General features: G+C 47.5%; 1 protein-coding gene across 1 annotated transcript; it reads left to right on the top strand.

Moving 5' to 3' along the window:
* Positions 1 to 21761: 21761 nt before the first annotated feature.
* On the top strand, positions 21762 to 23834 carry LOC130036929 (40-kDa huntingtin-associated protein-like). The gene has a single exon (XM_056128855.1). The coding sequence runs from the start codon at positions 21777 to 21779 to the stop codon at positions 23052 to 23054; it is 1278 nt and encodes a 425-aa protein (XP_055984830.1). The 5' UTR covers positions 21762 to 21776; the 3' UTR covers positions 23055 to 23834.
* The last annotated feature ends 476 nt before the right edge of the window (positions 23835 to 24310 follow it).

Below are 24310 nucleotides of genomic sequence, written 5' to 3'. Positions count from 1 at the left end.
AAGCTCTTGAATTCCTTTTTCTTCTTCCTCGTGACCTAACATTTGAATCAGGGAGGAGCCCAAGGGGTGTGTAAACAGGCTGGCTAGAAGGGTGGGGTGTTTTCAGAGAGTCTTCAATACCATGAGTCAGCAGAGAAGAAACACATATACACAAACACACATGCTGTGCTGGCTTCCATATATCGAGCAGACCAGATGTTCTTTGGAACCTCCCTTTGAGTTCTGGGCTCTGTGCCCAGAAAATGGCTTCTTACTGCTGTTGCTGTAGCCTGACAATCACAAAGAGCTCTTCCAGGAAAGGGGCCAGAAATGACTTGGTTTTTATCATTGAAAAGGATGTTTATCTAATGATTTTGTCATAGAAGTGGGTTTAAAAATTTTACCTCATCAAAAGTATCCACCCCAATTTTTCTGCTCTCACAACCATAATTCCCATATGGTTAAGAAATTTTACTTTACTTTTCTTTCTACCTGGGGGATGCTTATAGGCTTGATTGAGCCTGGAAATGTCTTTTGAGTGCTTCAGCTCTTCTTTCTTTCTTTCTTTCTTTCTTTCTTTCTTTCTTTCTTTCTTTCTTTCTTTCTTTCTTTCTTCACTTAATTCCTTCCTTCCTTCCTTCCTTCCTTCCTTCCTTCCTTCCTTCCTTCCTTCCTCTCTTTTCATTTCTTTCATTTCTCTCTCTTTTGCCATACCTGGAAGTGCTCAAGGTTTACCCCTGCTTCTGCACTCAGGAATCACTCCTGGTGGGGTTAAGAGGAATATATGGGGTCTGGGGATTGAACCTGGATTAGCAGAATGCAAGGCAAGTGCCCTATCTATTGTTATATTGCTCCGACCACTTATTTCTTTATTTCTGAGAAGTGCTCACTGAGCTGTTTACTTCCCCTTGTTTTTGGTATCTGTGTCAGAAAGCACAAGCAATTCTCTATCATTGCTTGTCAACCCTGGGAAGCCAGCAAAATATCCACACCTGTCACTCAGTGTCTCTACAGTGTTTCTGGCACCTGTGTGTCAGGAGGAGAGAGTGGCAAACCCTTGTTTAAGAAACACCCTTGAGAATTATTTTCTGCTTGTTGTCAGTTTGGGCAACATCGCCACTTTCTATAAGACTAAACATCCCCCAAGGTCATTTGAGATATATAAGCACATGCTATAGCCCTTATGCAAAGAATTTATAGGATAGGAGACTCTTTCCAAAACCTGTCTGGGTCACACATGCAGGATCATACCTAGAAAAGGCTGATATGAAGGTAGGTGTTCTTCTGAACATGATAACTGGTACTTTCCTAAGTAGTCTGTGAATTAAGAGGGAAACTGTGATCGATATCTGCTGAGCCAGTGTTGAGGGACATTTCGGGAGTGGCAGATGAGCAGCACCTGGTGAATGCTTCCTTTGGAAAAACATATTTCACTCTGCCTCCTCTGTGCCAAAATGCTGATCCACTCCCTGGCATTATCAGCCTAGGTAGACAGTAGTTTTCGGGGACAATAGTAATTTCAGCCTTAAGCAGGCAAGGGCTGAGGCTCTTCCCCATTCCTTATTTCAGTGTTATCTATAGCAAATTATGTCACCTCTGCATCTTGACATGGATTATACCTTAATGCTCATTTCTCTTGCTACCCAATTTATAGCTAGCCACATTGATCTTTTAATTCATTTGCTTTTTTAGTTTGGGGGCACACCTGTCAGTGCTCAGAGCTTAGCTCTGCACTCAGGAAGCCTTACTCCTGGTGGGGTTTGAAGGACCTTATGGGATGCCAAAGATCAAACTCAGGCCAGCCACATGCAACACAAATCTCTTACTCATTGTACTGTCTTTCTGGTCCCTGTATTCATCTTCTAGTAACTTTTTTTTCCTCACTTTTAGTACAAACGACCTAAATGGTCTTTACATGAGTTGGGGGTATGGCTCACTGGCATATCTCGTGTTTTGCATGTGCAAGGCCTGGGTTTGATCCCCAGAACCACAAAAATTTAAAAATTGCCTCTAAAAAGACGTAAATCATTGTTTACCTGTCCCCAAAGGGCCAAACAATGCTCCTACCATTACTGTAGCCATGATAATAACAACAACTAGAGCAACACATTGAGCTCTATAGGATCCCTAAAAATTTTTCAAAAAGATGAACACTTTTTCCTTCTCTGCTTTCCAGGGTGTTTTTGACCTTGTGTACTGACATAAAATGTGCATACCACAAAATGAACCCATTTCATCTTGTAAAGTTCTACCAGTGCTTTATATCTCTTTGATATTAACCCCTTATCAGATGAGTATTGGTTAAACGATTTTTTCCCATTCTGTAGGCTGTCTTTGTATCTTGGTCACTGTTTCTTTTGAGGTACAGAAGCTCTTTAGTTTAATTTAGTCCCATTTGTTTATCTTTGCTTCCACTTGCTTGGTCTTGTGTTTCATCTTTGAAGAATTTTTTTTGCTTCAATATCATGGAGGGTTTTGCCTGCATTTTCCTCAATGTAACTTATGGATTCAGGTCTGATGTTGAGGTCTTTAATCCATTTTGATCTGACTTTTGTGCATGGTGTAAGTTCATTTTTTAACATGTAGCTACCTACCCCATCAAAATTGGGGGGAAGAAATTAACAAAAACTTCTTTAATACATTCAAATGGCCAAAGGCACATGAAAAAAAGGCTCGACATTACTACTCATCAGGAAGATTCATATCAAAACAACAATGATATATCATATCACAATACAAAGACTGGCATAAACATCAAAAATAATAAGATCAACAGTGCTGGCACAGGTGCAGGGAGAAAGGGATGCTCATTCATTTTTTGTGGAAATGCTGACTGGTCCAGACTTTTTGGAAAACTATATGGACATTTCTCAAAAAATTAGAAATTGAACTCCCATTTGACCCAGCAATACCACTTTTGGGAATATACTCTGGGGGCCGAAAAACACACAGCAGAAACGCTATCTGCACATCTATGTTTATTTCAGCACTATTGACAATAGCCAGAATTTGGAAACAACCAGAGTGCCTGAGAGCAGATGACTGAATAAAGAAACTATGGTACATCTCTACAATTGAATACTATGCAGCAGTTAGGAAAAATGAAGTCATGAAATTTGCTTATAATGGATAGACATGCTGACTGAAATGAGTCAGAAGGAGAAGGAGAGATATAGAATGACTGCACTCATTTGTGAGATATTAAAAAATGGTATGAGACTAATATCCAAGGCTGGGATAAACATGGCCAAGAGAACTGGTCCATAGTTGAAAATGTGCCACAATTATGTGGGGGTGGGCGGGGGGATGAATGGCAGTTAGGATAGAGAAGGGACCAGTATGACAATAATAGTTAGGAATGATCATTCTGGCAAAGAACTGAGTGTGGAAAGTAGGTAAATGTATATACATGATAAACTTTCAGTATCTGTATTGCAAACCATAATGCCAAAAATGAGAGAGAGAGAAAAGGAAAGTGTCTGCAAGAAACAGACCAGGAGTGGGGGTATAGGGAAAGAAACTGGGGACATTTATGGTGGGAAATGTACACAGGTGAAAGGATAGATGTTGGAACTTTATATGACAGAAACCCAATCATGAACATTATAATTGTGTATCTCACTGTGATTCAAGTTTTAAAAATGAACCCCTTTTAAATATCACTTCAAGGACTTTGCATAAGCTGCACTTCAACCCTCACTAAAATCCAATTTTAGACATGTTGGTCACCTCAATGGAATCTCTCTCTCTCCCTCTCTCTCTCTCTCTCTCCCTCTCTCTCTGCAGTTAATCCCTGTTCCTGCCCTTCGTCTCTTGGCAACCACTAAAGTTATTTTCTGTTTCCATGGACTTTCTTACTGTGGATTTTCATCTAAGTGGAATTATGCAATAGGTGGCCTTTCACTTGGCATAATTTCAAGGTTCATCCATATTTGAATTTAATTCAATTGTTGTGTGAGGGCCTGAACCCAGAACTTCACAATACAATGTAAATGCTCTAACTCTGAGCTACAGCCCCAGCATCTCATTTCTTTTCAGTGGCTGGATAATGTTTCATTGATTGCATGTATATGCCACATTTTTGTTTTTCCACTCATTGTTGCATACACACTTGGTGTGTTTCTACTTTTTGGCTGCTATTAACATTCGTGTATAGGTTTTTGAGTGGGCATGTGTTTCAGTTCTCTTGGGTCGATTATACCAAGGAGTATAATTGCTGGGTCATATGGTAAATTTATGTTGAACTATTTTCACATGTTCTGGTCCACATCTGGTGGTGCTCAGGACTTACTCCTGACTCTGCACTCAGTGATCACTCCTGGAAGTGCTCATGGCATGGCTCATGCATATGGCATATAAGGAATTGAACCTGGGTCAGTCACATACAAGGCAAACATACTACCCAATACCCACTATACTATTGCTTCAGCTCCTCTATTTTGAACTTTAACTATTGAGATTTTTCCTACACCATTTTATAATCTCACTAGCAACATATGGGCATTCCACTTTAGTCGTATCCTCACCAACACTTATTATTTTTTGTTCTAAAATTATCATAGCTATTCTTGTGGGTGTGATGTCATTGTGGTTTGGATTTTCATTACTGTAATCACTGTCTGCTTGTCGACCATTTATATATTTTACAGAATTTCTATTCGTACCTGTGCTCATTTTAAAACTGAGTTGTCTTTTTTGTTATTAAGATATATCTGAATTACAGACCCTAATCAGATATATGGTTTGCATATTTTTTTCCAATCTATAACTTGTCTAATTTAGGAGGGGAAGTTTTGGCCACACTCAGCAGTGCTTAGGTTATCCTCTTGACTCTGTGCTTAGTGATTACTCCTGGTGGTACTCAGGGGAACATATGTAGTGTCAGGGATTGAATCTGGGCTGGCTATGTGCAAGGAAATGGTTTTACCCATTGTACTATCTCTGATCTGCTTTTCTAATTTTTTAAAAAGTATCTTTTGAAAATCATCCATACTGTTTTCCAAAAGGGTTGGACCAGCCGGCATTCCCACCAGCAGTGAAGGAGGGTCCCTTTCTCGCCACATCTGCGCCAACACCAGTTGCTTTTGTTCTTGTGGATGTGGGCCAGTCTCTGTGGTGTGAAATGATATTTCATTGTTGTTTTGATCTGCATCTCTCTGATGATTAGTGATGTAGAGCATTTTCTCATGTGCCTTTTTGCCATTTGGATTTCTTCTTTGCGAAAGTTTCTGTTCATTTCCTCACCCCATTTTTTGATGGGGTTGGGTGATTTCTTCTTGTGGAGTTCAACCAGTACCTTGTATATCCTTGATATCAACCCCTTGTCGGATGTGTATTTGGTGAATATCCTTTCCCATTCTGTAGGCTGTCTTTGTATTTTGGTCACTGTTTCTTTTGAGGTGCAGAAGCTTCTTAGTTTAAGATAGTCCCATTTGTCTATCTCTGTTTTCACTTGCTCGGCCAGTGGCATGACAACTTTGAAGATACCGTTAGCTTCAATATCATGGAGAGTTTTTCCAACTTTGTCTTCAATAAACATTAGAATTTGATCTCTCATTTGACCCAGCAATAGCACTCCTGGGAATATATCCCAGAGAGGCAAAAAGGTATAGTCGAAGTGACATCTGCAATTGTTTGTTCATTGCAGCACTCTTTACAATAGCCAGAATCTGGAAAAAAACCTGAGTGCCAGAGAACAGATGACTTGTTAAAGAAACTTTGATACTTTACACCATGGAGTACTATGTAGCTGTTAAAAAAGATGAAGTTATGAAATTTACATACAAGCGGTACTACATGGAAAGTATCATGTTAAGCGAAATGAGTCAGAAAGAGAGGGATAGACACAGAAAGATTGCATTCATCTGGGGAACATAAAGCAACAAAACGGGAGACTAACACCCAGGAATGGCCGAGATTAGTACCAGGAATTTTGCTCCATGACTTGAAGGCCAGCCACACGTGCTAGGGGAAAAGGATGCTCAGATAGAGAAGAGAGCACCAAATAAAGGGTGTTGTGAGGATCCTCCCAGGGTGGGAGAAGCATGCTGAAAGTAGTCTATAGACCAAACATGATTGCCACTCAATGCCTCTCTTGCAAAACACACTACCCAAAAGAAGAGAGAGAGAATAAGGGGGAATGCCCTGCAACAGAGGCAGGGTATGACGGAGGGATGGGGGGTAGGAGGGATGCTGGGACCCGTGGTGTTGGAGGATGGGCACTGGTGGAGGGATGGGTGCTTGATCATTGTATAACTGATACCCAAGCACAAAAATTTATAAGTCTATAACTGTACCTCATGGTGTTTCACTAATAAAAATAAAATAAAATAAAATAAAATAAAATATTTTTAAAAAGTATCTTTTGAAGTGCAAAGGTTTCAATTTTTATTTATATATTCTATATATTCATTTACTTTCCCCTTTCTTTCCCATAATTTTGTTGTTGGGATTTTCAGGGGCCACATATTTGGTTACAATTGGTTGGGATGCTTGCACATTTGATTGTTTTGCTTGCCTTGTGCATTTATGGTGACTGAGATCAGACTGACAGTGTCAATGATCATACTTGACCACGTGGGGTGGTTCTGGGTTAGTCAAACTCATGCATGCAATACTGAAATACTGTGATTTACAATACCATTTATGATAGTTTCATACATACATCATTTCAACACCACAGCCACCATCAGAGTATCCACTTCTCTCCACTGAGATCCCAAAGATCCTCCAACTCCATTCTCCCATTGGCTAAGCTCTGTGGGCAAACTCTAGTCCTTGTGTCTTTGGCCATTTGTTTCTCCCTTCCTCTGTGTCTTTAAGTATACCACATGTGAGATAGATCATTCTGTGTCTACCCCTTTCCTTATGACTGACTTCACTCAATATGATATCCTCTAGGTTTGTGTAGTAGCAAATTGCATGACAGTCCTTCCTGACAGTTGCATAATATTCCAGTGTGTATATATAGCACTGTAGCACTGTAGCACCGTCCTCCCATTGTTCATCGATTTGCTCGAGCGGGCCCAGTAACATCTCCATTGTGAGACTTGTTGTTACTGTTTGGCATATTGAATATGTCACGGGTTGCTTGCCAGGCTTTGCCGTGTGGGTGAGATACTCTCGGTAGCTTGCCAGGTTCTCCGAGAGGGGTGGAGGAATCGAACCTGGCTTGGCCGGGCCAGCCATGTGCAAGGCAAACGCCCTACTGCTGTGCTATTGCTCTAGCCCACAACTTTTTGATTAATTCATCCATAGTTGGGAATTTGGGTTATTTCCATACCATACTATGCACTGCAATGAAGACTGTATACATAGACTTTCAAATTAATATTTTTGGGATTTGGGGTAGATGACAAGACGTGATATTGCTGAGTCTTATGGGAATTCTATTTCTACATTTTGGAGAAATCTTCATTTTTTAAATTTTAATGCAGTATTGCTATTTATTTAGTCATTGATTAGGCATATTGAGAAATCTTCATTTTTTTTTCCATTAGAGGTTGTACCAGATAACATTCCCACCAACAGTGGATAAGAGTTCCTCTCTCACAACAACCCTGCTATCAGTAGCTGTTTCCAAACTCTTTGATATATGCCATTCTCACTGGTGTGAGATAATATCTCATTGTTTTTCTATTTGTACTTCCTTAATCATAAGTGATGATGAGCACTTTTTAATATGCCTTTTGTCCATCAGTATATCTTTTTTTGCGGTAGTTCCTGTTCATCTCTTCTCCCCACTTTTTGATAGGTTTGTTGTACCTAATTTTAGATCCTAAATATATATTTTTATTTTTTTATTGAATCACCATGAGATACAGTTACAAACCTTTCATGTTTGAGTTTCAGTCACACAATGATCAAACACCCATCCCTCTACCAGTGTATATTTTCCACCAGCAATGTCCCCATATTCCTCCACCCCATCCCTACCCTTCCCCTTCCTCTATGGCAGACAATTTCCCTCTTATTATCTCTCTACTTTTGGGTATTATGGTTTGCAATACAGATACCGAGAGGCCATCATGTTTGGTCCTTAGTTTACTTTCAGCACACATCTCCCATCCCGAGCTATCTCTCCAATCATTTACTTATTGGTTCCTTCTCTATCCCAGCTGCCTTTTCCCCAGCATGTGAGGCCATCTTCCAAACCATGGAGTAATTCTCCTGGCCCTTATCTCTACTGTCCTTAGGTGTTAGTATCATCATATACCTACTTTCACTGTATCACTGTATCACTGTCATCCCATTGTTCATCGATTTTTCTCGAGTGGGCACCAGTAACGTCTCCATTCGTCCCAGCCCTGAGATTTTAATATTCCTTACTCGTCCTTCCCAACGGTGCCATATTCGAGGCTCTTTCAGGTTCAGGAGAATGAGACCCGTTATTGTTACTATTTTTGGCATATCAAATACACCACGGGGAGCTTTCCAGGCTCTGCCATGTAGGTGGAATACTCTTGGTAGCTTGCTGGGAATACTTCAATAAATTGTGAAATGCTTTATATTCCACAAATTACTGCAGTATTTCTATGTCTGTCCCTCTCTTTCTGACTCATTTCCCTTAGCATGATACTCTCCATGTCCATCCACTTATAAGCAAATTTCACGACTTCATCTTTCCTAACATCTGCATAGTAATCTATTGTGTAGATGTACCAAAGTTTCTTTAACCAGTCATCTATTCTTGGGCACTTGGGTTGTTTCCAGATTCTGGCTATTGTGAACAGTGCTGCAACGAACATATAGGTAGAGATGTCATTTCTGCTGTGCTTTTTTGCACCCCTGGGATATATTCTCAGAAGTGGTATTGCTGAAGACCCTAACCTGAGGTATTGTATGCAATTATTTTCTCCCCTTCAGCAGAATGTCCTTTTATTTTAGCTTGAATTATTATTATTATTTTGCTATGCAAAACCATTAAAAAATTGGGCCACACCTGATGGTCTCAGGACCTAATCTGTGCTCTGTGCTCAGGGATCACACCTGGTGGGACTATAGAGAGTATATGGAGTTCTGGGGATCAAACCCAGGTTAGTCATGTGTAAGTTAAGCACCTTACCTGCTGTACTATCTTTTGGCCCACTGTGCAGAAGTTTTTTTTAATATGATATAGTCTCATTTGTTTAATTTAATTTTTGTTGTCTTTATCTCTGTAGTTATCTCACTGAAAATACCACTATATATTTCCTGGAGGTTTCCACCTAAGTTTTCTTCAATATATTTAATAATCACTTAATCACTTAACTTCCTGTTAGTCGTCGATTTGCTCGAGCGGGCACCAGTAATGTCTCCATTTGTCCCTGTCGCGTGCTAGTGTAGCCCAATGGCATCTCTTCGTTCCGGGAACATGGAGGGCCTCAAACCGATCGTTCATGATCTTGACAAAGAAGTCTGACCATCTGGTAGGTGGGCGGCCACGCGGTCTCTTGACATCCCGTGGAATCCAATCAGTAATAGCTCTAGTCCAACGGTCGTCTTTAAATCTCATTACGTGACCAGCCCATCTGATTTTCGACACCTTGGCATATGAGACAGCGTCCCTGATCCTTGATCGTCGACGGATGTCAGAACTCCGGATTCGTTCTCTCATTTGAGTGAAACGTGTTATTCCAAGCATAGCTCTTTCTATTCTTCTTTGGGAGACCTGAATGGCGTTCTCATCTTGTTTGCGTAGGGCCCAGGTCTCTGAGGCATATGTTAATGCAGGAAGAACAGTGGAATCAAAGAGATGTGCCCGGAGCCGGAGGTTCTTCGTCCTCTTAGCTATTTCTTCGACGTTCTTGAAGGCGTTCCAAGCCGCTCTCTTCCTCCTGCGCAGCTCGGGTGCCAGGTCATTTCTCATGTTGACCTCTCGACCTAGGTACACATAGCTGTTGCATTCGGAGATGGTCGTTCCATTGAGAGCGAATGGGGCGTCAGGAACAAGGCTGTTTCTCATAAACATTGTCTTCGTAAGATTCAGCTGTAGTCCTACCTTTCCACACTCACGGTCAAAGTCGGCCAGCATTTGTGCCGCTTGGCTGATGTTTGGTGTTATTAAAACAATGTCATCAGCAAAGCGGAGGTGGTGTAGTTGCCGACCATCTAGCTTCACTCCCATTCCTTCCCATTCCAGTCGTCGCATGATGTTCTCGAGGGTGGCACTGAAGAGTTTCGGTGAAATGGTATCACCCTGCCGCACCCCTCTCTTGACATCAACGATCACTTCTTTGTAGAATGGTGAGATCCTGGTAGTGAATCCGCAATAGAGCTCACGGAGGATCCTGATGTATTGGGCTTGAATGCCCTGATTGGCTACGGCTTCAATGACCGCTTCCGTCTCAACAGAATCAAAGGCCTTCTTTAAATCAATGAACGTTAAGCAGAGCGGCATCTTGAACTCCCGAGAAACCTCAATGAGCTTGGTTACCGTGTGGATATGGTCGATGGTGCTGAATCCTTTGCGGAACCCGGCTTGCTCGCATGGTTGTCCTTCATCTAGTGTTCTGCCAATCCTATTCAGGATTACTCGAGTGAACAGCTTGTAGATGACAGACAATAGGCAGATCGGGCGATAGTTGCCAATGTCATGGATGTCTCCCTTCTTGAACAGTAGTACGGTCCTGCTGGTTTTCCATTGGGACGGAACCTTGCATTCAGACAGGTAGCGAGTGAAGAGCCGAGCCAGTGTATTGATGAGTACTGACGGCAGGTTCTTCAGGTGTTCAGGTCTGACCTTGTCTGGGCCGGGTGCTGTTTGCTTCTTTACCAACGAAATGGCGTGTCGGATTTCGGAAGGGAGAACGTTAGGAACGACATACCCATCCTGTGGAATTTGGTATGTCGGCAAGTGGACATGGCTATCGAAGAGATCTGAGTAGAAGTCATGGATAATCTTCTCCATTGCCGTTCTGGAGGATGTGATGGATCCATCAGGACGTCGGAGGGCAGTCATCTTGGTCTTATAGTTGGCGAAGGACAGGCGGGCGTTACGAATACTTTTCCCGGCTTCTGCCGCATCTATCAGTACTTCTGCTCTTCTCTCTTTGAGGTCTTCCTTGATCGCATCTCTGCACTGCTTTGCAAGCTCGGACGTTAGCTTGCGGTTGCCTGAGGCATGCGCCAAACCACGCTGGCGAATTAGCTCAAGAGTTTTCGAAGATAGGCGACTTTTTGTGGCTATCTCTCTCTTGGCGTTCCTCGCACATTCATGGAGGTGCTGAACCAGTCGATCGTATTCCTCGTCAATGTTGTCAACAATGGCATCTTCCCATGTTGCCGCAATAGTACCAAAGAGTTCCCAGTTGGTGGTCATTCTGGGAGTTCTCTTTTTGAACTTTGCAGCCCTTTCTCCCCGCTCTGTGAAGTAGAATTTTGCATGAAGGAGACGGTGGTCCGATCCCGTTCGAAATTTTGGGACAACAGCGACATCAGTCAGGCAAAACCATCGATTGAATATGATGTGGTCTATTTCGTTGTGGAATCGTCCACCGGGAGACTCCCATGTCCATCGTTTAGATTCTGCCTTCTGGAACTGTGAGTTACCATGATACCAGTAACTACAACTGGTCTCATATTTAATAGATTTAATAGATTCTGGTATTATCTTGAGGTCTTTAATCCACTTTGAATTTACTTATGTGAATGGTGTGAGGTACAATTCCAATCTCATTTTTGTATATGTGGCTATCCAGTTTTACAACATCATTTGTTGAAGAGACCTTCTTTGTTCTACTTTATGTACTTATCTACTTTGTTTTAGATTAACTACTAGTAACTCTTGGTTTTAATTCACAACTCTCAGTTCTGTTCCATTGGTCTGAAAGTCTATCTTTATTCCAGTACCATGTAGTTTTGATTATTATAGATTTATAGTACAATTCAAAGTTTGAAAATGCAATACCTCTCATCTTCATTTTTCTTAGTATTTCTTTGGCTATTTGGTGAATCTTGTGGTTCCATAAAAATACAAATGTTAGTAGGGTTTGTTCCAAGTATTTGAACATGATTGCCACTCAATGCCACTTAAAAATAATTTTTTTTAAAAAAATTAAAAAAACATAAAAACAGAAACAGTAACTAAAAAAAAGAAATGGTTGTATTTCCTTTTGTCTTTAGTTTGCTGAGCTTACAGTTTAGAGTCAAACTTTCCTCTTTTGCAAAACTCAGCACCCAAAAGGAGAGAGAGCACAAAAGGGAATGCCCTGCCACAGAGGCAGGGTGGGATGGGGGGATGGGGGTGGGAGGGATACTGGGATCAGTGGTGATGAAGAATGGGCACTGGTGGAGGGATGGGTACTCGATCACTGTATAACTGAAACCCAAGCACAAAAATTTGTAAGTCTACAACTGTACCTCATGGTATTTCATTAATAAAAATTTTTTTAAAAAATTAAAAAAAACAGAAACAGTAACTAAAAAAAAGAAATGGTTGTATTTCCTTTTGTCTTTAGTCTTACAGTTTAGAGTCAAAGCATAATTTTCCAAAATAAATTAAGTCAGTTGCTTTTCTATTGCACCCCTTCAATGATATAATGTTAAACACTTGTAATCCAGTTACTTTCTTTTTTCATAGTGTGAATTCTGTCCAGAAATTTTCCCAACCTCACAGTTGTTTCTTAAAACGTGCACACATCTAAGTTCACTCTTAATGATTTAAATATAAGTTTTCCAAATGCTTAGAATCATGTACCTATCACCTAATTTCATATAGAATACTTTTTGTTGAGGCCACACCTAGCATTGCTCAGGGATTATTGCTATCTCTGAGCTCAGGGGTCACTCCTTGCAGTGTTCAGGGTACCATGTGTGGTGCCAGGGATTGAACCCAGTTGGTTATATGTAAGGCACATTTTCTACCTACTGTGCTATCTCTCCAGTATGGTTTTTTGATTTTTTTGGTGGGGAGAGGGCATACCTGGTGGTGTTCAGAGCTTATTCCTGGCTCTGTGCTCAGGGGACCATATATAGGATTTCAACTTGGATGGACAACATGCAAGGCAAGTGCCTTAACCCCTGTACTATATCTCTGATCACAGTGAATACTTTTATCTCTAGAAAATTACTTGGTATTCAAATGCTTCTTAATTTCCGTGCTCCCAACAAACACTGATCTTATTTAGCATCCCTTTAAATTTGCCTTTCTCAGAGTGTCCAACGAATTAAATCATGAATATTTAGTCTGGATTCTTTCACTTAGAAAAATGCACCTCAGATTCATCAATACTGTTGCAGAACATCAACAATTTTGCTCATTAATTTTTATCTTTCATTAGAATTAATAAGATTGTAAGAATATACCAGAATTATTTATCCACTCACAAACTGCTTAAGTACAGTAAATATTGGTTATGTCAAATTTCATTCATTATAAATAAATTTGCAATAAACACACAGATTTTTGTGTGAGCAGACTTTTGTAGTCACTTGAGTAAATATGTAAAAATACTATTGATACCACTTCTAGGAATATAACCTAGAGATGCAAAAAAAAGTATAGTATAAATGGCATATGCACTTGTATATTCATTGCTGCACTGTTTACAATAGCCAAAGTCTTGAGAAAACCCGAGTGCCCCAGAACAGATGTCTGGTTAAAGAAACGTTGGTACATCTAGAAAATGGAATACTATGCAGCTGTTATAAAAGATGAAGTCATGAAATTTGCATATAAGTGGATTAATATGGAAAGTATCATGTTAAGTAAAATGAGTCAGGAAGAGAGGGACAGGCATAGAAAGATTGAACTCATTTTTGGAATACAAAGTAACAGAATGGGAGAGACTAACACTTAAGAATAGTAGAGACAAGTACCAGGTGCTTTGCTCCACAGCTTGGAAGCTGGCCTCACATGCTGGTGGAAAATGAAGCTCAGATAGAGAAGCAACCACCAAGTAAAGGGTGTTTTGAGGGCCCGCTTGCGAGGGGAGATGCGTGCCAAAAGTAGACTATAGACTGAACAAGAAGACCATTTAATACTTGCATTGTAGACCACAATACCCTAAAGAAGAGTGAGTAAAAGGGAATGCGTCTGCCAACAGAGGCGGGGGGTGTGGGGGTGGGGAGTGGAGGGATACTGGGAACATTGGTGCTGGAAAATGGGCACTGGCGGAGGGATGGATACTCCATCATTTTATGACTGAAACTTAAGCACAAAATTTTGTAAGTCAGTAACTGTACCTCATGGTGATTCATTAAAAAAGAATGCGATTGATGAGTAATATACTAAGTCTATTTTTAATATTTCAGATCGCTGAAACTCATTCAAAATAGTGTACTGTTTTAGATTGCAAAAGCAAGAATGAGAACATGTTGTACTCTGCAACTTTGCTATAATGTGGTATTGTCAGCTTTTAGGATTTTACTATTTTCGCGAATGTGTAGAGATACCTAATTGATTGAATTTACAGTCCCCTAATTATGGATGAGAGCATGCAGCTTTTTATATAAGTAAGATATATTTCTGTATATATACTGCACGATTAACACAGTGAACAAGGGGAGCACAGTATTCATTGTGTTCACACTGATTTCTGCAAAAATTTTATTATTTCCTCCTTTTCACTTGCTTTGGTTCCCTCTGATGATCTTTCTTCTAGCTGCTCAAACCGTGCTGTGAAGTTATTTATGTGGAGCGTTTCTTGCTTCCTAATGAATTTTTGTATTGCTATGAACTGCCCTCTTATCACTGCTTTTGCTGTGTCCTATATGTTCTGGTATCTCGTGTCTTTATGCTAATTTCTTTTTAGGAATCTTTTGATTTCCTCTCTGGTCCACGGGTTGTTTAGTAGTAAGCTAATTTCCAAGTGTTTTAGTGTTTTCCTGTTTCGGTCTATGATTCATTTCCATTTTCAAATTATCACAGTTTGAGAGGATAGTTGAGAAAAATTTTATCTTCCTGATTTTGTGACCTAGCATGCGGTCTGTCTTGGAGACAGATAGAGTACACATTCCCTCTATGCACTGGAGAAGAATGTGTACTCAACTTTTGCGGGGAAGGTGAAGGGCTCTATGTATGTCTGCTGGGCCCCTCTCTTTCAGTCTTTCCTCCAAGGCCTGTGTTTCCTTGTTGGGTTCTTGCCTAGCTGATCTATCCAGCAATGATAGAGTGTTAAAGTCTCCTACTTCTAGGACCGGAGAGACAGTACAGCGGGTAGGGTACTTGTCTTGCATGAGGACAACTAGAATTTGATCTCCGGCATCCCATATGGAGTACTTCCAAGCACCTCCAGGAGTAATTCCTGAGCCCAGAGCCAGAAGTAACTCCTGAGCAATGCCAGGTGTGGCCCCCAAACCAAAACAAAGTCTCCTACTACTATTTTACTGCTTTCAATGTCTCCCTTGGTGTTTACTATAGTTTGTTTTCAATATTTTAATGGCCCAATCATTAGGTGCATATATATTTAGGAGTTGAGTTCTTCTTGATGCATCGATTCCTTGATCCCTAAGAAGCTACCATCCCTGAGGACAATGCGATAGTTAGTACAGTGGGTAGGGCACTTGCGGTGCAGGCGGCTGACCTGGGTTTGATCCCTGGCAACCCATATGGTAACCCACGCGCCACCAGGAGTAATTTCTGAATGCAAAGCCAGGAGTAACCCCAAGCATCACTGGGTGTGGCCCAAAGAAGCATAATGAATAAAAGAAAAAGGAAAAAGAAAAAGAAATTGCCACCCCTGAACTTTATGGCCATTTACAATTTTTTAATTTCGATTCATCGATTGCCTCGAGCAGGCCCCAGTAACGTCTCCTTCATCCTAGCCCTGAGATTATATTCAAGGCTCTTTAGGAGAATGAGACCCATCATTGTTACTGGTATTTGGCATATTTGGTACGCCACGGGGAGTTTGCCAGACTCTGCCCTGTGAGCAGGCTACATTCAATATTCTATTATTCATTAATTTATTTTATCGAATCACCATGAGATAAACAGTTACAAAGTTTTTTTGTTTCTTTGTTTTATGTTTGGGGTGTTTTTGTTGTTGTGTTTTCAGGCTTGGGGCTGCACTGGCAGTACTCAGGGGATACTCCTGGTTCTGCACTCAGAAACTACTCCTGTGGTGCTTGGGATGAGCATATGGCATGCAGGGATTGAACCCAGGTCTTGGCCTCCTGCAAGACAAGCACCCCACCCACTGTACTCTCTCTCTCTCTCTCTGGCCCGTAAATTTGAAGTTTATGTTGTCTGATCGAAGTATGCCTCCCTGCCCCTCCCCTTTTAAATGATTTTTCTTGCGATACCTGGATCTAGAATACTTTTAAATATACTTAAAATATCTTTATCAAGACAGTAGACAACAAATCATAGAGGGAAATGTATATATATATATATATATATATATATATATATATATGTCTTGGAGAGCCCGGTAAGCTACCGAGAGTGTCCTGCCTGCACAGCAGAGCCTGGCAAGCTCCCCATGGCGTATTCAATATGCCAAAAACAGCAACAATAATAGGTCTCATTCCCTTGACCCTGAAAGAGCCTCCAATATGGCAGCGCTGGGAAAGACGAGTAAGGGGAGGGTGCTAAAATCTCAGGGTTGGGATGAATGGAGATGTTACTGGTGCCCGCTTGAGTAAATCGATGAACAGCGGGATGACAGTGATGACAGTGATACAGTGATTTTTTTTTTATCAAAACAAACATCATGGTTTACAAAGTTATTCATAGTACAGTTGTTTTAGGCATACAATATGCCGATGTCAATCCCACCACCAGTGTGACCTTCCCTCCATCAACGTCCCATTTCCTTCCCACCCACCCCTAGCCTGTCCACTTAGCAGCAGGCACAAAACAAATTTACTTCATATAGCTTGCTCCAACAACACTTAAATGATCCGCAAATGGAATTATCAGAAAATAAATCAATAAGTCAATTTGTGATAATTGACTGCTATATTGTTTTAACCTAAGTAAATAAATAAATTAAAATCATTTGCTACTCTGTCACATCTATTCTCATTTACATAAATAAGTTCTCAACTCTGGCACCTAAAATACATTGCATTAAATTTTATTTTGCACTTAGGTCTCATTGTGGTAATAAACATGTCTTCCCTGTCATCAATAAAACTTATAAAAAATTATTTGCTAATATGTTTTGAAGTTTACATGGAATTAGGTAGGGCCTACACATGTAAAATTTGGTAAGAGTGAAGAGAATTAAGAAAATTTAAATGGGAAAATAGGAATGGGTCTTTGAAAGTACAGTGTTTAATCCTAAGACAAAGAATATTGGCTTTGTATTAGACAATATCACATATACTGCTTCAGTGTCTGCATTAATAAGCAAAATATTGCAGTATTTAGAATAACTGGAGGAGGAAATGCAGTGTTTTCTTCCCTTTAGGGGGATGCCCAGATCAACCTTGGCCCCTGTGCATAGGGAGGAGAAGAAAAGAAAGAGTGAAGGGGAGGGGCAGAAGAGACAGATGAGCAGCAAAGGGTCCCAGGCCAGGGGATTAAGGTACAAAGGTGAGGGACTGGAGCAATAGCACAGCGTGTGGGGCGTTTGTCTTGCATGCGGCAGACCCAGGTTTGATTCCCAGCATCCCATATGGTCTCCTGAGCACTGCCAGGGGTAATTCCTGAGAGCAGAGCCAGGAGTAACCCCTGTGCACCGCCGGGTGTGACCCAAAAAGAAAAAAAAAAGGTACAAAGGTGGTGTTAAGGAAGGGTAGAGCCAAATAGCCAAACCACAGAATCAATAACATTGAAATCAGGAGACCCAAACTGTTAACAACTGAACTGAGAAAGGTGCCCGTCAAGAAGGTGGACTGGACAGGGGTGAGGGGAGTATGGGTGGGAACCTTGGAACATTGACACTAACATCCTTCCACCAATGGGATCAGAGCTGCAGTATTGTATGACTAAAACTCAACTAAGAATAACTTTGTAACTCAGGGTGCTTTAATAAAACCTAAATAATAAAAAAAAAGAAATATTTTATCAAATCAGGGGACACATCCAACAGTGCTCAAGCAGGGCTTAGTCCTGGCTCTGTGCTGGACCTGGTGGGGGGGGGGGGGACCATATGAGGTTCCTGGAATCAAACCGGGGTGGCCGCATAGAAGGCAAATGCTCTACCCATTGTACTATCACTCTGGCCTCAGACTAAATTCCTGACTTACAAATTTGCACTTAAGATTCCTCCATGTCAAGGAAAGAGAGGGAGGGAGGGAGGGAGGGAAGAGGGAGGGAGATGGAGGGGGAGAGGAGAGAGAGAGAGAGAGAGAGAGAGAGAGAGAGAGAGAGAGAGAAGAGAGAGACTGCCATAGAGGCAAGCTGGGGGGGAGGGAAATTTGGGACATTTAATAAATATAAATTGAAAAATTGAAAAACAAAATTTCTCTATGTCTTCTTTTTTTTTTCGTGTGGGGGTGGGGTGCCACATGCAGTGGTGCTTAAGTCTTTCTTCTGGCTCCTGTGAATCCTGAATAGGGGTCACTTCTGGTAGTGCCAGGGATTGAACTGGTGTTGGCCACACGCACGACAAATTCCTTGACCCTCTGTAATATCTCTGTGTCTCCAAGGCCTCGTCTAATTGTTTCCATTACCTTTGTCACTGTCACTGTCCTCCCATTGTTCATTGATTTGCTCACGTCTCTATTTTTTTTTTGAGACTTGTTGTGACTGTGTTTTGCATATCGAATCCGTCACAGGGTAGCTTGCCAGGGTCTGCCGTGGGGGCACGATACTCTAGGTAGCTTACCAGGCTCTCCGAGAGGGGCGGAGGAATCGAACCCGGCTCGGCCGGGCTGGCTGCGTGCAAGGCAAACGCCCTACCACTGTGCTATGGCTCCAGCCATTACCTTACCTTAGTATTTGGTTGTTCGAGGTTTCTAAGCATATGTTTATTACTAGAAGTTTCCTTCCCATAACTCCTCCTACATCCCGTAAGTTTTGACACGTTGCTATGTTTCTATTTTGTTTATCTCAAGATGTTATTTTGGTGTATCTTCTTTTTGCTTTTATTTCTTCTTTGACCCATACATAGGAGGTTAAGGATGTGTAGTTTTCATTTACAAATACTTGTGAATTTTACAGTTTTCCTCATGGTACTTATTTCTAGTTTTGTCAGCCAAGTGATAGAAAAGACACAAAATATTCCAAAATTCCTAAGACTTACAATCTGAGTAACACATGGCCAACAGTAGAGAGCCTTGTATTTGCTCTTGAGAAGATCATTCTACAGCTCTGAGGTAAAGTGTTCTACGTGTTTGTTAGGTCCTTTTGATTTAAAGTGCAGGGAAATTCTGCTATTTCCTTACACACTGAAGAATTCAGACTACTCACTACCCAAACATGGGCAACGCAGTTTAAAGTATGCAGAGCTCTTGAAGAGACGTTCGTCCAGAACAGATATGCCAGTGGTCAGAGGCAAAGGAAAAGATGCTGGGCATCACTAGCGTCCAGAGAAAGGTCCCTCAGAACCACCCAGAGTGGCTGCCTCACGCGCACACTACCAAGGCTATATCAGAAGGAAAACCAAAGGAAACCAAAGGAAAATGACCTTCCGGATGAGGCTGGGCTCCAGACGCGGGGAAGAGAGTGAGCCCGCGAACACGGCTGCCGGGAAATGCGCGGGCCTGCTCTCCCCTCGCCAGGGCTAAACCGAGACACCAACGGACTCCCGAGCGCCCACGCCCCCCGCCCCCAACGCCACTCCGAGGCGGACGCGACCCAGGAGCGAAGATCAAGGGCGTAAACAGAACCCTGCACACAGCCGTGCGGGACAGCACGATCCTCCGTGACCGTGAGGGGGAAACTGTCCGCCGTCTGCCAGCAGCTGGAGGGCCGGACGCTGGACACGGCCTCGGCCTGCTGTTCCTGCCACCGTGCGGTGCGGCGCGGCGCGGCGCGGTGCGGTTCGGCGCGGTGCGGTGCAGTGCGGTTCGGCGGGCGTAGGCGTGAGTCGCCGAGTTTGCCTCCCCGCGAGGCAAAGCTCTGGGGGCGACGCGGAGCCAAAGGGAGGCGGCGGGGACGCGCGTGTGAGGGGGAGCGCAGGGGCGGCTGCGGGGAGCACGGGGGTGGGGGGGGTGGAGACGACCGGGGCTGCTTTCCGGGGAGGTGGGCGCCCGCGAGGGCCTCCGCAGCAGGGCCAGTGCGCGTGGGGCGAGCCGCCGGAGCCCGGCTCTCCTTTCTTGGGGGGCCCTGGGCGTCCGGGGACAAGCGGGCGGGAGTGGGCGCGGGCTCGTGGGCAGGGGACGCGGACCCAGGCCGTTGGCGCCGTGGGCCGGTGGGAAACCCAGCTTCCGCCCCGTTTGAGCGACGGTCGGTCGGTCGGTCGGTCGGTCCGTCGGTCGCCGGGTGCCCTCCCGGAACCGTGAGAGACAGACAGCTGTTGCCCGGCCAGTGGTCGCCAAGTGCCCCGCCACCAGGACACACTGTGCTCCACCCCACACCAAGAGACACGTGTGACACACCAAGAGACTCACTGGCTGCTGAGCGAGTGAGGGCCGAGGGTGTTCACCAGGACACAGGCATCTCCACCCAAGTACTCGCCAACATCAGACCTTGGCATCCTGAGCAGCGGGTGAGACGAGACTGGGATCAGGCCTTCCCAGCGTGCCTCATCGAGTCTACTGCCGTGTACATGGCCGCCGTGATCGAGTACCTGACGTCCACGGTGCTGGATCTGGCAAGCAAGGAGGCCCACAACAGGGGCTGCAGGCGCATTACCCCCGAGTTCCTCGACATGGCCATCCACAATAATTCGCTGCTCTGCGACCTCCTGGGCCCCACCACCATCTCCCAGGTGTCCCCCGGCTGCTAGGAGCCGCTCGGCCTTCCCCGCACCCGCGCCCGGGGCCTGGTCGCCCTCTACGCCGGCGCCCCTGGAAAGTTTGCTGAAGCCAATACAGTGCTGAAAGAAGCCTCTGTGTGTGCGCTGCGGTCACTCTGCGAGCCGACAGGTGGGGGGGCTCCCCGCTGGGACGGCCGGGAATTCCCTGGGCTGCAGGGACTGGCGGGTGGTCGGGCTCCCTAGGCCGCGGCTGCGGGTGCTCAGGTTCCCCGGGCCGGGCCGTGGGGGACGGGGTGCGGGTGGGGGTGGGGGGCGGGGCGGAGAATGGGCTGCTGGCTGGGGGCGTGGGCTGGGCACCACGAGGCGCAGGGAGGTTCCGGGCCCGGGCCGGGCACCACGAGGCGCAGGGAGGGTCGGGGCCCGGGCTGCGGGTGAGGATGCGGGAGAGGGTGCGCTGCCTAGACTGGAGCGTGGGCGAGAGCCTCAGGGGCCCGGCGCCCAGAGCCCCGCACGCGGTGCTCATCGGTGTGCGGCTGGGGGCCTGGCCGGGCCTTCGAGGCCTTCGAGGCGCGCGGAACGCCAGTGCGGGGCGCAGGGCGGCACCCGGGGGCTGGGGGGGGGGGCTGTGTGGCAGACGGCGAGGCGCGCTGCGGGGCAGGCGTGAGGCAGCGGGCCGGGTCGGAGTGACAGTGCGGCGGGGCCCGAGGAGACAGCAGCGGCCCTCCGTCACCGCGGAAGGCGGCTGCGTCCCGACGGCGCCGGGCTTCGGCCCAGGCCAGGCGCGCGGAACTCCCTCCACGCCACGCCGCGCCGCGCTCTCCAGCCCCTTCCGGGGCGCCGGGCCCCGCGCGGGGGGAGGCGGGCGGGATCTCGCGAGCCCCCGCGGGCCGGCCGCCCGGGCCCGACCCGCCTCGCGCCCGCTACCGGCCTATCAGCGCGGCGAGTCGGCCGGCGGGGGCGGGCCCTCGGGCGCGGGCTCTCGGGAGTGGCCGGCCCGCGCGTCCGTCAGGCGCGCATCCGGGCCAGAGGGCACGGCCGGCAGCCCGGAAGAGGGCGGCGGCCAACATGGCGGCGTCCGCGGCCGGCCTGAGCGGCCTGGGGGGCGGCGCCGGCGGCGGCGGCGGCGGCGGCCTGGGCGGCGGCGCGGGCGGCGGCGGCGGCCTGGGCGGCGGCGCCGGCGCGGTGCCCGAGGCCGGGGACTTCCTGGCCCGCTACCGCCAGGTGTCCAACAAGCTGAAGAAGCGGTTCCTGCGGAAGCCGAACGTGGCCGAGGCCGGCGAGCAGTTCGCGCAGCTGGGCCGCGAGCTGCGCGCCCAGGAGTGCCTGCCCTACGCGGCCTGGTGCCAGCTGGCCGTGGCGCGCTGCCAGCAGGCGCTCTTCCACGGCCCCGGGGAGGCGCTGGCGCTCACCGAGGCCGCCCGCCTCTTCCTGCGGCAGGAGCGCGACGCGCGCGAGCGCCTCGTCTGCCCCGCCGCCTACGGCGAGCCGCTGCAGGCCGCCGCCAGCGCCCTGGGCGCCGCCGTGCGCCTGCACGTCGAGCTGGGCCAGCCGGCCGCCGCCGCCGCCCTGTGCCTCGAGCTGGCCGCCGCCCTGCGCGACCTGGGCCAGCCGGCCGCCGCCGCCGGCCACTACGAGCGCGCCGCGCACATGCAGCTGCCGCTGCTGCCCCTGGCCGCGCTGCAGGCGCTCGGCGACGCCGCGTCCTGCCTGCTGCTGGCGCGCGACTACACCCGCGCCCTGGCCGTCTTCACGCGCATGCAGCTCCTGGCGCGGGAGCACGGCAGCCGCCCGGGGCCGCCGCCGCCGCCGCCGCCCCCTGCCACCGCCGCCGCCGCCGCCGGCCCCGCGGCCCCGCCCGGCCCCAGCGCGGGCCCGGCCGCCTCCTCCTCGCAGCCGCCCCCGCCGCCGCCCGCCGCCGCCGCCGCCGCCGCCGCCGCCGCTTCCTCCTCCTCGGCCACGGGCACGGCCGCCACCGCCGCCGCCGCGCCGTCGCCCGCCCTGCTGGGCGCCTTCTCCGACGTGCTGGTCCGCTGCGAGGTGTCCCGCGTGCTGCTGCTGCTGCTCCTGCAGCCGCCGCCCGCCAAGCTCCTGCCGGAACACGCGCGCACCCTGGAGAAATACTCCTGGGAGGCGTTCGACGGGCACGGGCAGGAGAGCGGCGGCCCGCTGCCCGAAGAGCTCTTCCTGCTGCTCCAGTCCCTGGTCATGGCCACCCACGAGAAGGACACCGAGGCCGTCAAGTCGCTGCAGGCCGACATGTGGCCTCTGCTGAGTGCCGAGCAGAACCACCTCCTCCACCTCCTGCTGCAGGAGACCGTCTCCCCCTCGGGCCAGGGCATCTGAAGAACCGGCCTCCGCCGAAAGAACCCCCGTCCCCCCACCCCACCCCGGGCCGGGGAATCTGACAGCCGGCCACCGAAACACCCCCCCCACCACCACCACCCACCCCCTGCCTGCCGCGTGCCTCTCCCCAAACCCGTGCGCGCGGGCCTCCTTCCCTCGCTCTCTCCTGGCGGCTCCCTCGGGCCAGGGCATTTCTCAACCGGCCACCAAAACGGCCCCGCCTGCCTGCCCCGTGCCCCTCGCCAAATCCGCCTGGGCGTCCCTTCCACCCTCCCGGTGGCTCCCTCCCTCGGGCCAGGGCATCTGACAACCCCCCCTCCCCCGTGCCCTTCACCAAACCCGCCTGGGCCTGCCGCCCGCCCTCTCTCCCTCCCGGCTAGCCCCTCTCCGTTGAGGGGGGCAGGGCAGTAGGGGACTCGGGGGCCGGTGCTCAGACTTCGGTCGTCTTGCCCCCTCCCCATGCCCCTGCTCCCGACCTCTCTTGCAGCCCGAGGAATCGAGAGCTCCTGCAAGTGGCCACTCTCCCAGAGTCTTCTTTCGCCGCGGGTACAAGGGAAAGCTGCGGCCGAGAGCGAGCGAGCGAGCGTGCGCGCGCGCGCACGCCGAGGCTCCTTCCACGGGCTCCGGCAGTGCAAAAAGCAAGAGAGAGCCGCCTCGTCCCCCTCTTCTTCCGCACGTCCGTCCCCCTTCCCGCCCCCCACCCTCGTCCCTCTGTCTGTGTTCCATGGCGAGGCCCTCCGTTGGTCCCGCTCTGTTCAAATACAACCTGATTTTACTGGGTGGCCGTTCTGACTTCTCAGCCTGTTTCCTCTCTCCTGGCGCTTCCCCAACGCGCGCAGTCTTTCGCCGGCCTCTTTCCCTAGCCCCGAATCCTCGGGTTGCTTACGTCGTGGCAGCCTCAGCCCTAAGGACCGAGCAAGCCGTCCTGAGACTCTTGTTGCCTTAGCTGGACTTCCTCTGCAAGACGGCCACAGCTCATCTGCTGCTGGTCGGGAGGCAGGAAGCGGAACCCATTCCCGTTCAGCTCTCAGATGCAGTCTTTCGTTTAAAAGCCACGAACAGCAAGCTCTGAACGCGGGCTGTGCCTCTGCAGAGATGATTTGCCCTGTCCTCTTTTACTCAGCTGCACTGCAGAGGGCGTCGGCTGTCAAAGGGGCTGGGGTGGGGGTGGGGGCCATGTATCGGTGTCAGACCATAAAGGAACTGGCCCCCGGGACTGAGGACGTTGGGAAACTCCAAACCCTGTTGGGTAGTTG

Source organism: Sorex fumeus, unplaced genomic scaffold (assembly GCF_029834395.1).
Source record: "Sorex fumeus unplaced genomic scaffold, SorFum_2.1 ptg000070l, whole genome shotgun sequence".
Classification (NCBI taxonomy): domain Eukaryota; kingdom Metazoa; phylum Chordata; class Mammalia; order Eulipotyphla; family Soricidae; genus Sorex; species Sorex fumeus.
The sequence above is the reverse complement of the archived record's forward strand: the minus strand, read 5'-3'. Positions and strand labels throughout refer to the sequence as shown.